We start from the raw sequence: 12,338 nt of genomic DNA, 5'->3' as shown, positions 1-12,338 counted from the left end.
TTGTGGGGCATACACCATGCATCTCAATTAAGTTTGCATTTCATTAGACAACACGGAGGATAGCCTCAAATAAAATGGCACTCTGACACAGTGTGTATGGGAGCATGTTCATACCTTGTTTGTGGAAGTGTGGGAGAATACTGCTCTGGAAATGGGTACTGGAAATGGTGCATGAGTGACAAAGATTATGCTTGCTTGTTATGCGTTTGAGTTAGACTTACTTAGCTGTGGCACATTTGTTCATTTACATTAACACCACAAAGATTAACCAAGCGATCACGTTACTGTAGTTTGACAATTATAGTTTAATGCTTAACCTAATATGTCAAGGGTATTGATTTTCAGCAAGACAGTGCAACAAGGTGCAAAGTTATATCTTGTGTGGGCTGTGAAACAGAGCGTTAAGGGTTTGTGGCACCAAATTGGAAGACCTCGCTTGTTGCTTGTCTCTGGGGCTTTCTGACCCTCTGGAAAGAAATGGGCAGTAATGATACATTACAAGCTTTTTGTTCAATATAACACTGAAAAACTGTGATTCTCAATGATGCATTTGTCTTCCATCAGTACAGGAGTTAGGTGCCTATTATTTTTTTGTAATTTGAAGGCGAGCTGAAAACATTAAACTTGGCTCTCGTTCAGCTGGTTGCCAGATTTCCCTCACAGCTTCTGCCAGCTGAGAACAATGTGGATTTTCCAAACAATTTGTTTTCAGTTGAAGAAATATTGCACCTGAACTTTACAGGGAGCATACAGTTGTTACAATAAAACTGTTACTCGGAGTAGCATCTACACAGGCCCATTTAAACATATCAGTTTTATTGTTGTAGTTTATTTATTGTTGCTTGGATATGTGCACCGGCAAAAATAAGTACATTTTCATTTTAGGGTCTCTACAATTGGCTCCTTTTCTTCCATGTGTTGAAGAGATTTTATTTATACACACTCACATGTGCGTTTGATAATGACTGGGTGTTTCCTTTCTTTCCAGGTTTTATCCATACTTGCGGAGGCACTTTAAAAGGGAGGAATGGGACGATAGAAAGCCCCGGGTTTCCATATGGATATCCAAATGGAGCGAACTGTACCTGGGTGATTGTTGCCGAGGAGGGGAACAGGATTCATATAGTTTTTCAATCTTTCGCTGTGGAGGAGGAATATGACTTTTTATCTTTGTATGATGGGCATCCGCACCCGGCTAACTTCAGGACGAGGTAAGGAAACAGCCCTGAAGCGATGCACCTTGAAGGCTGTGTTTGAAGGCTGGCAGGCAGGGACGGGACGTAGGGGGGAGGCAAGCCTTCAATGATCACTTCTGATGGAAAGTTCATCTTTAATGTACACATGACAAAGACTGCTTATTCTTGTCAGGGAGGTGTCAGGCAAGTCAGTGGGAGTGTGTGTGGACTGTAGAGTCTCCATGCCTTTCTGACATGGGTTTTGTGCAGAATTGAAATGCCTTCAGATCTGTAGATCGTTTTGTTTTTCGGTTTCAAAGGAACCAAGTTGCAAAGATGCTTCTTGTACATTAAACCAAAACAGACTTTGAAATACAGATTTTACATGTAACATATCTATTTCTAAGTATGTGTGCAATATTGATACTTTTTTCAGCAGTAAAAAAAAAGAACATTTGAGATTCAGTGTAAACACAAAGTACAGTACAAAAAAAGTCAGAGAAAAACAATTTATTTCATGAAATACATTCTAAATAAGGTTTTGTAAATGTGTTTGGATTCCACAGCAAATAAACCCATCAACCTAAAAGCTATAAGCAGCATTTATTTCTGAATGAGCATGCTGTGTTGACTCCAGTAATACATGGGTCAGCTCAGTAGCCACCATCCTTTATTCAAATGCGTCACTCGAGGAGTCAGAGGTAGAGAAAAACATGACAAACACAAAATCAAACACAAAGATTTCTCCTTGTTTACTTAAGTCACTGAACAGGCAAACAACTGTTTACTCAGTGTGCTTTCTGCATTCTCACAAAAGCCTGATGTTCTTGTGGGAAGAGTTTCCTCCGTTTCCCTTTTATTTCTCTCTCTCCTCAGTATCTGTCTCTAACAGAATTATTTGGCTCTCCCCTGTGTTTGATTTTAACAGACCGTAAATTCACAATTTAATAAAGAAGAATTGATACTCATGGTGAGATGACAGTCAGTGACTTTGGCAGTGGAGGTTCATTGTACTGAACCCGCATGTAAAATATTATCAGGGATTCACATAAGAGGCAGTACATGTATCGATACAGAAACAAAGTACTGAAAGCTAAGGTTTGAATACAGACATTTTGTACACAAGTACACCATTCTTGAAGGTTTTTGTGGGACGTACACTGCTCAAGGATTTTGATTAGTAAATAATTCAGACTCTCTTTATTAAACACACTATCACCGACATGAGCTCAATCAAACCCTCATACCTTGCAAATTGGTTTAACCGTGAAGGCTATAAGCCAATCATCATTGACTTAGTGGAATCCTTAAATCCTTAAATATATAAATATTTTGTTGTTTGGGCATGAAAAACAGAAGAACACATTATATGTCTGATTCAGGAACAATCTGACCTGCAGCATTCTTGGGATGTTCTAGTCCCCACTTTCCCAAATGAAACCCGCTTTAAAGAATTGTTCTGTGTTTGGATTTCAAAGGAAAAAGCCACAAAGGTTTTCACATTTTCCTTGTCAAACCAAATTGCCCAAAATAAACCCACTCTTTATAGATAAGTGTGCTGTGTACTATGAGAAGATTATCTCTCATCTGAGCTGATACACACATCAGCTTTTAAACCTGTCAAAAGCTTTTTTTAAAAGGACATCTTAGTGTCTGATTATCCACTTGTATTCACAAGCACGCTCCATGAGAGGTGAAAGTGGGGTCCAGCATTTCTCTGTGAAACACTCAAAAAAGACAGCGCCAAAAGGATTTCTCCTGGCCCATTTATGCAGCTCAACTTCAGTGGAAGTGGACCGAAGTCACATGCTAATACAATGGAGGATGTATAGCAAAGAGTGGCAATGAAGGGGAATAATTCAAGAGCTGAATCATTGTTGATACTTCAGCCACTGAATCACTTTAGATACTTAAAAGATTATGTTGCATAAGGCTGTTTTCAAGGTCAGGCTTATGAGAGGTTTGTCACCATGCTGGTTGACTCCACATCAATTAATAATCTTACATAAATAACTCTTGCCACAAATATGGTAAAAAGCCTTAAAATATGCTTTATGTTTAAGAGCAATCGAGCAAATCCTAACATTGCTATGACTTCATATCCATATTGTAAAAGTTTGTCTTGGTAGTCTTAGCTTTTTCTCTCTTGCTATACTGGTGAATTCATTGTTGCGCAAGTACCTTCCATTGAGCCAAACCAAAATATTCAGCGTTACCAGAACACATTGGTTCAAACTGGTGTGTTATAAGCAGAGGGCATTTTAATGCCAGTAATTTGCATGTAATGGCAGTATAATGGCACAACATCAACAAGTTATGGCAGACATCATATGTGATCGCAAATGCTGTGCTGCGCTTCATATGCTGAGATAAATCAGTTGGCCGTTAAGCATAACTGGTGTTGTCACAGTGCCAGAATTTTCTATTTCAGTGCCAATAATAACTTTATAATTCAGTGACACTGTCAAACCTTTGTACAATTTTGATAAATTAGCTCATCTTTAATCCGTGAAACAGTATTTCCACGGTACTGTAGGTGTTTCTCAATCATGATTAGTGTCAGCCACACAATGTATTGATAATTACAGTTTACAGGTGTTCGAAAAGAGCGGGCAAAGGAAAGACAACCCCTCTATAAAGAAGAAATTCACCCCTTGAAGTCTTCATATTACATTGAAGAAGAAATCCCAAGTTTCCCATTATTTATGAATGCAGCACAAAACTCCCACACTCGAACAAACACCCAAACACAACCTGTCGTTAGACAGACAGCACCTGTGTAGAAGAAGCAGCCTCAGTTTGACCTGTATGAACAACTTCAGTAAGTGGCTTGTTCAATGACTCCTGGTTTCTCACAGTAACGCTACTGTAGGTAAAGTTTGCATGGCCACGCTGTCTTCGTATCAATGTTGGACACAATTGACTTGGGACATGAATACCAACCAGTGTGACACAAGATTAGCGCTACCGCTGCGTCTGCAAACTTCAGGTAATCTCCACGCTTAAACATGTTTAATGCTGCATGGTATTAAGAGTAGTAGTACGTGTAATTTGACATTAATAGGGCTAAATTCCATTTATTTCATTGCCCTGGTGTTTTTTTCAATCTGGCTAACTGTCATGCCGTAATTAATGTTATTAGGCGCACCTGTGCTTTTCCTGATGTGACACGTCAAAATATCTCTGTTGCTGTTTAGACATGCCAGCGTGGATATGCATTGATTATGATTAGAATTACACTTGATTCATTTGAGAGTTTTTTATTTTGTGTAGTTTACAGCTTAAGTGTGTCAACACTGAAAAAACAATGCTAAGGTAAGGTATTCTTGTTATTTGCATGTGTATGGGGGGTGACAACATGTCAGGACCGCCTCATAATATAGTCCAGTTCAAAACAAACAACAAAGGACTTCACTAAAGGACCTTCATGGATGTATTCATTGCAAGACTATTTTATATGGGTATTTTAATGTAATTTCAATATATATGTGTGTGTGTGTGTGTGTGTGTGTGTGTATATATATCACACATATAATGTGTTCTTCTATATATATAGTTTTGTTTTTTTTAGCAAATCTCTCAGCCTTTTGTGTTACTTTAAACTCCCTGGTCATGTTTGCCTTTCTTATCCTTGGTGTAATTGTTCCAATTGAAGAAGGGTTAGGGTTAGGGTTAACCCTTTCAGCCATTGTGCTGTCTCACCACAATGGCTGAAACGGTAACAATTTGAGTGGCTGGGTGTCAGCTTGCTTCTAGTGGTGGTCTCGTTGCATAGGGTAAATTTTTGGTATTGTCACTGACCAAACTCTTTTATAATCCTAGCAATGACACATTGCGTACCTTGACTTTGTGTGTTGGGTTGCAGCTAATCACCAAACCAGTTCACTATGCAAAACTGACCCACTGTCAAAGCAAGCGAGGCATGCATCTGGAGGCTGAAGTAAAGTCTGCACACCAAAACTCTATTCATATCTCTATTAAACTTCACCCCAAATTACCTTTTTGAATCTAGAATTAATTTAGTTTTTGTAGATGGAAGACTATTACATAAGATCCACTTTGAATTTTGGAAATCATTTTGGATTTTTTTGTTTAAATATTGAAATGTAACACACCAGGGCTCAGTGATGTTTGAAATACATATCACAGTATTTATAGGATTACATTTCTGACATACCATTTAAGACTCAAGCTGGTGTTCAGTGCAGTTAACTGTCTTCCACGGTTACAGTGTGTATTACCTCAGACTAAACATGTAAGACAACAGAATTATGTAAAATGATAACATGATTTGATCATATCGTCATGATATGCAGTGCAGTGAAAGGTGTTTAATATTTGGCCTAATGATTATGTATATTATGTGTAATTGTAAGTATATGACAGCTAATATGAGGTGCTCCATATCAGGTAATCCAATTTGCTGTCAATATATACTGTACCTGAAGGGACAACATGCTCGTAATTTGACCTAATAAGACATTTATTTGTAACAATGTGAATGGAGATTGTGTGTGCAAGCTGTGCTTTAAATGTAGATTTAGAGCTTTTTTAATCAGGTTTATATCTGTCTAACCTACACAAAGGTACTGCTACCACTGAACAAATCCGGTGGGTATTTCACAATACAAAAACAAAAAGACAAACGCAGTTCTATTCTGTTGAAAGCTTTTACTGTGAAAAGCAAATGCAGACTGTTTACTTTGCTGGCACACTGTTCATTATCTCCTATTTCACTAGTTTTGCATCTTAGCACATTGTCCCCATATTTCTGGTGGTTAGTGATGATGGAGATGTGTGCAATGCTGTGTGAGCTGAATATATTTTGGGCAGTAGTATGCAGTATGATGAAGATTTTGGCTAAAATTGAATTCTAAACATTTTAGATATGCATTTTTTTTCAACTCAGTGCAACTTTCCACTTCCAGTACACTGAGGTGTTTGTTTACAGAGATGTCGATTCAAGCATCTGCTATAGATAGAGACTGCAATGTTATTCAGCCAGAGAAAACACAACAAAGTTGATGTCAGGGAGGTGGCTGTATTTCTGTATCTGCTAATGCTTTATAGTCAGTAACTGCAGACTGGAGAAAAAAATATATATGTAAATGTTCAAGTTCAAACTTAATGGAATCTACAAAACTACCGCCAGGAAGCTTATTTACACCAAGGCACCCTGTACTGTAACACTACAAATACAAAATTAATTCATTAATTCAATATACAAAATGTCAGTGGATTTAAAGTAAATCGGTAAATGTAACACATCTCAGTTGAATGCACAGCTAGTTAGTTTTTTAGTGCGATATCATATGCATCAGTAATATTTTCCACAGTTTATTAGGACTCTTGAACTCGTATGTTGTGATTATGACTGTCATTTTCTGCCTCAACTAGAAAACTACAGGTGAGGACTTGTACACACTGACATGTTTTAATGATATAGGATCTTGAAAGAATCAAGATATTTTTAGAGTAATGTTTAAATTATGATATGTTTTATGTAGATGTATGTAGTACAAAAGCTATGATTTGTTTGTATTGCTTAAACAACAACAACAACAAAAATAAAAATAAAAATAACCTCTCTATGACAGTATCAATGAAAATGTAACATTGTAGGCATCATAAAAATAGACTTTATGGGAGAACAGTTGTATTGGACTGCATTAGATTGTATAAGTGTACCAATAAAGTGGACACTGAGTGTAGGCAACAAGTCAAGTCATTAGCTTATAAGAGCCATTGCTGATGAGCTGTGTCAAATATAGGGTTAACAATTTGCAAAACAACAAACCAGAGATATTTCACTGAGACTTTTTAATTTCACATGGAACTAATCCCACCATTGAGAGAGAAGGAGGAAAAGCATGACTAATTCTTGCTACGAGACAAAAGCAAATGGCTCAAATTTTGATGGGTTTTTCCTGATCCAACCCAAACCTCTAAATAGCAATGTTGTTCTTTGTGTTTTAGTCACACTTTTGTTTTTTCCAAGTGGTGGATTTCCTCACAATGTGGGACTATGTTGTGTGGCGCCAGAAAATGATAATTCCATGACAGAGTCTTTACTTTGCCTTTCGGGCCCAAAATGTACACTAGTGGAACGCCTGCTCTTACACAATTCATTTTCTCCAAAACAAGAATCACTGAGAAGAAGGGAAAAACAAGCTTCCCTGCCTTGTGTTTTCCCGCCTTTTTGTTTAACTTTGTCAAGAAAGATGCAGCACAAACTTTCCCACCCTCTCTTCCAGCAACTTGTTCTGAAAGATGCTCATTTCCATATGGCAACACCTGAAGTTGTTTCATTTTTCGGTTCTTTCTTCCGTTCTCTGAATGTTGACGTGTTGTTAGCTCAGGTGTTACTTCAGCTGGAATAAATAAGGTGAACATAATGACAGGCAATCCTTTTTTCAGCTTTTCTTTTCCTCTTCTGGGGTAATTATAAATAGAAACCTTGTTAGAGATTAAAGAGGCCTTTAATTTATTAATGCTATTAATTAATTAAGGCAGAAATTCAGAAGGGAACATGACAAAAGCGACAATGAATTTTTAACATGAAAAAGAATCGACATCCCCGTGATGGACCTGATTAGTGTGACTCCCCATTGATCTATGTATTCTCTTTGCTCTGTGAAGTTTGTTCCCCCATCCCTCTCACTCGTTGCTGCACTTACATTACGTACAATCCCTCGTGCCGGAGAATGTCTGGTTGAAGCACTCATTATTGTACTGAAATTATATGGTGAGGATGGTAGAGGAAAGGAAGTGAGTTAGGGCAATAAAGCCTTTTATTCCAGTGTTGCCCTGCACAAATAATGACCTCATTATAGTGATCTTTTTGCTGCCGTCATTATACAATTACTAGTCAATGTCCTCAACTGAACCCCGAATTAAACACTGTAACCATGCATCTACAAAAGTTTTGCGACTGTAAAAGAAGAACGTGCAAAAAATTGGGCCTTTCTAGTTACTCTAAGTGACAGTCAACAGCTGTTGGTTTACTAGGCGCTAAGCACTAGGGGACTAAATACCATCTTGACAGTATATTTGCTTGTTTACCATTGATATAATATTTCCAAGGTGGCTAAGCACTTAGAGTAAGAAACTCATTGGTTTGAATCTTGATAGTGGTGCTCTCTCTGTGGAGTTTGCGTGTAATACTTGTCTGTGTAGGTTTCCTCCCATAATCAAGGAGACCAGAGAGTCAGGTGACCTGGAGATGGAAAAGGTCCCCACACTACAGAACACTAAGCTCAGTTCATCAAATCTTATTGAGGAACATTGTTTTACATGGATCATTAAATTCTTGCCTGACTTGTTTGCCTTACCGGTTGGCAAATTAGTCAGACAATCCCTTTTTTGATTAAATTAAATTAAATTATTTTGTCTGTATCCCTTTTTAATTTTTTTCAAACATTTCACAGAATGAGACAAATCTGTTTTTCATCTCAATCTGAACTTTTCGTAAAGTTGTCGTTAGTTTGTAGCTCTGAAGCTAGTAATTGTTGGTCATAGGGACAGGGACTTTTAAAATACACTAAAGTTAGGGATATTCAGCTTTCACATGAAGTCGATTCACATTGAGCAGAAATGAGGAATGAGATGAAGAAATTACCATTGCATGCTTCTACTTAAAAGCCCTACTTTCATGATATAATATCACTGTAGCATGAACTTTTTACATTTTCCATAAATTTCACCCGAAAGTCGAATATCCCTAACTTTTTGTGAGTAGTGTAGAAGACAGAGAAACCTGAGAGGACATGATTGTAGATGTCAGCCAGTGGTGGGTGTATTGAACTTCAGTGAGCACTTTAATCCTTTGTTGGACTGGTTCTCTGTCAATAGATATGGGGTATAAAATGTGATGTTCCTTTTTGAATTACTTCAGTAACAGAGGCTAAGTAGTGATGATAGTTTGAAGCTTGACAACATGTGAAACAAAAAGGTGGTGGAACTGAGACTTAGCATGAAGCTGAATGTATTAAAAGTTGTTCTGAAGAAGCTTTACTTTGTTACCAGGTCAAAAACTGAACTTAAAAAAACATTCCTACTTGTCCCCAATCTGCTCTTCATGAGGTTTTGTATTTGGTGTCTAGTTCAGAATTTTCAAAACATCAAAATGTTTGTTTCTGTCTCTTTCTGAAAATGCACAGTAGCTGCTTCTGTCTGACCACCCCCCTTGAACAGATTTGATTATTTAAGTAAGCACAAGTTGTGCAAAAAGTATGTCACCTAACTATAAATGCCTGACATTTACCCATTTACCATTCTCAACCTTCTGAGTCACTTCAGGTGGCACACAGAGTTTTAGGTGGCAGAATGTAAATGTGGGACTCTTGACCTGTGATAAAATCCTGGAGGCTGAACAGTACTATTCACAGAACAAATGTTGCCACTAGTGTCAAGTGGTTAGGTCTTTTATTGTCTATTCTAACACAGAGAACACAGCGCTGAAAGTACAAATGCAGTGCAGAAAGATTATGCTGGCTAGCGTCAAATCAGATATTCAAGAAAAAAGTTTCCACAGGATTGGCCACAACCAATCCAAGTGCGTTTGCGTTTGACACCCTGCCTATTCTCACCAGGAGAATTACTTGCAGATGCATGATAATGCAGAAAATGACTGTGATACTATGCAAAACTAAAGAGGAGTAGCAAAGGGAGAATTATATGAACGTTTCGACCATTTACCAGGCTTTCTCCATATTAAATATCCCTTTGCAATTCAAGAAAGGTTTTTCATTCTTCACTCTTATTAGACTGAGAAGAGCCAAGAATGAATGAATGAATTAATAGGATGATTTGACCTTTATTACTGCAGTTATTAAAATGAAATGTCAGTGTCTGGGGCAGCTGTAATGAGTTAGGACATGTCAGTGCAAACTAAGTCTATTAATCATCCCCCACTGTTTTTCCTGTGTTTCGAGGAGACGGCCAACCGGAAGGCCATTATTCACCTTAGTTCCTAACAGGCCTTATTTTGCTCTGCTTCTAACACTAAACTAAATGTAAGCGGTTCACTAACTGTTACTCACTAAGTAAGATCAGTCAGAACACTTAAGGGCTCTCCCCACATCTGTCTGTTTTTGTTCTTTCCTCTTCCTTTCCAGGAGACACAAATAGGTTAAGAGCAGTGTAGCAACAAGGAGACAAACGAAGAGATACAAAGAGGCACAAACTGAACCAGGAAGACAGGAAAAGGAAAACTTGTAGTGAATAAGAGCAACCTCATGCAATAAGAAACACAGAAAGTGAGAGAGAGCTAGTGTGACAGAAAGAGCTCGTGCCACACAGAGGGAAAGCCAGATGGAGGTAGAGAGACAGTGAGTCAGACAAATAGAGGTACATCATTCCCGTCTCTCTCTCTCTCTCTCTCTCTCTCTCTCTCTCTCTCTCTCTCTCTCTATGGCACGCCGTTACAGTGACACACTAATCAGATGGTGGGAATATCTGACAGCTACCTTCAGGGCTGATGTAGTGTGTTCAGGTGGAAGGAAAGGCTGCATCTGTCCAGGCAATCATTGGCGCACTGTTCCCAGACGCACATAGTCATTCTGCCATTACTGGTGCTGCTTTGATCCATAAATGACGGATGCCATAGCTGTTCAGACACCTGGCATCTCCAGACCCACGGTGAGATTTTTGGTTGACCTGGTGGAGTCCAATACAGATGCAGCAGAACTGTTTTTTTTCTATCTGACTTGCACTTGTAGCACTTTGCAATTCCTATTCGTAGAGCTGTACGAAGTTTAATTTAATATGATCTTTTTGTGAATAAGCTTTGATCAAATTTATAAAAGTTCCCATCTCACTCGCCTGAAGGAAGTCATAATTACTGCATGCTGAGCCACTGTGAAGACTTAGCAAATGTTGTTTTTGTTTTTGAATAGCTTTGATCAAATCCATCAAAGCTATTTCAAGCAAATCATTTGGTTCTGACTTTGTATGACCTCTAATACATCAGCTTCCATCACCACCACAGGTCAAAACCAATAATGTTACTTAATGGATACCAATGGGACTGCATTATGTTATGCACAGTGGATGACCTTTTTTGTTTTCAAGAATTAGAATTTTTTTTGACTAAGATATACAATACTTTTGTGACAAACACTCTTGTAAACCATTAATTTTCACCCCAACATACAGTAGGTGTAATATACAGTAAGAAATGCAGATTTTTATGGCTTCTAACACTGAATTTGTAATCCTATTTTGCTTGAATGAAACCTTATTCGTTGGACGTAAAAAAAAAAAAAAGTAGTGCTTCAAACCCTTGCTTTCTTATGTGCAAATTATGTACCACTTCTTTTTTTTCTAAGTGTAACATAGCCGGTCTATAAACGTTCTGGATAAAAAATAGCTTTCCAAATTCACACCATATTCCAGTGAACCAGAGAGAAAGGGCTTTTGCAGTGTGCTGGAATAAACTGTAAATTAAACTGTTTGTCGGACTGCCAGAGGTTTTAATAGCCAAGTATCCTTGAGAGGTTAAAAATGTGATTTATGACAAACATTACTAACAAACTATCCTTGAATTAGGGTTAGGGTTAGGGGGTTAGGGTTAGGGGGGGTTAGGGTTAGGGGTTAGGGTTAACTATATTTCCTCTTGTTGCATGTTCATGTTCTTGACTGTGCTATAAAGGGCTGTACCTTTACTGTCTCAAATGAAAATGAAAATTCCCTGGACCTGGAGTCTTGAAGACCACCTCCCAAAATCAGATGAGGTATAATCTGTATTTAAAATGTTGTCTTTGTAGAATTTCATATGGAAGTGTGATTCAGGTTGCAGACTTGTGTGTGATAGCTAAGTCACAAGATCCCTGTGTCTGAGGAGACAGCAGGCCCCATGGTGTTTATTTGTTAATGAAATTTTCCAACCATTCACCTGATGCTCCTGTTGCCAAAGCAACAGGTGGCAGTGAATGCCAGATGATGAAGATCTCTTTGTCTGCTTTTTGTTAGATACATACTGAGGTCACAATGTGCTTCTTTGGTTTTAAACAAACCAAACGCACAATATATTCCACAGTTTCCTTGAGAAAATGCTATCAAAATATCAGGCTTTTTTTATACTAATAGCAATGTTCATGTCCCCGTCAGGCAAGCCATCATATGTAGATGGATTATGATTAATTCAGATTAAGTGTTTATCAG

General features: G+C 38.0%; 1 protein-coding gene across 1 annotated transcript in view; it reads left to right on the top strand.

The window, feature by feature from the left end:
• The window catches only part of LOC139289917 (CUB and sushi domain-containing protein 3-like), a 201,014-nt gene that overhangs the window by 14,610 nt on the left and 174,066 nt on the right, over positions 1-12,338 (top strand). The window contains exon 2 of the mRNA XM_070911585.1: positions 989-1,211. Coding sequence (XP_070767686.1) covers positions 989-1,211 — 223 coding nt within the window. The remainder of the gene's footprint in view (positions 1-988; positions 1,212-12,338) is intronic.

Source organism: Enoplosus armatus, chromosome 9 (genome assembly GCF_043641665.1).
Source record: "Enoplosus armatus isolate fEnoArm2 chromosome 9, fEnoArm2.hap1, whole genome shotgun sequence".
NCBI classification, from domain to species: domain Eukaryota; kingdom Metazoa; phylum Chordata; class Actinopteri; order Centrarchiformes; family Enoplosidae; genus Enoplosus; species Enoplosus armatus.
This window is presented reverse-complemented; position numbering and strand designations above follow the sequence as displayed.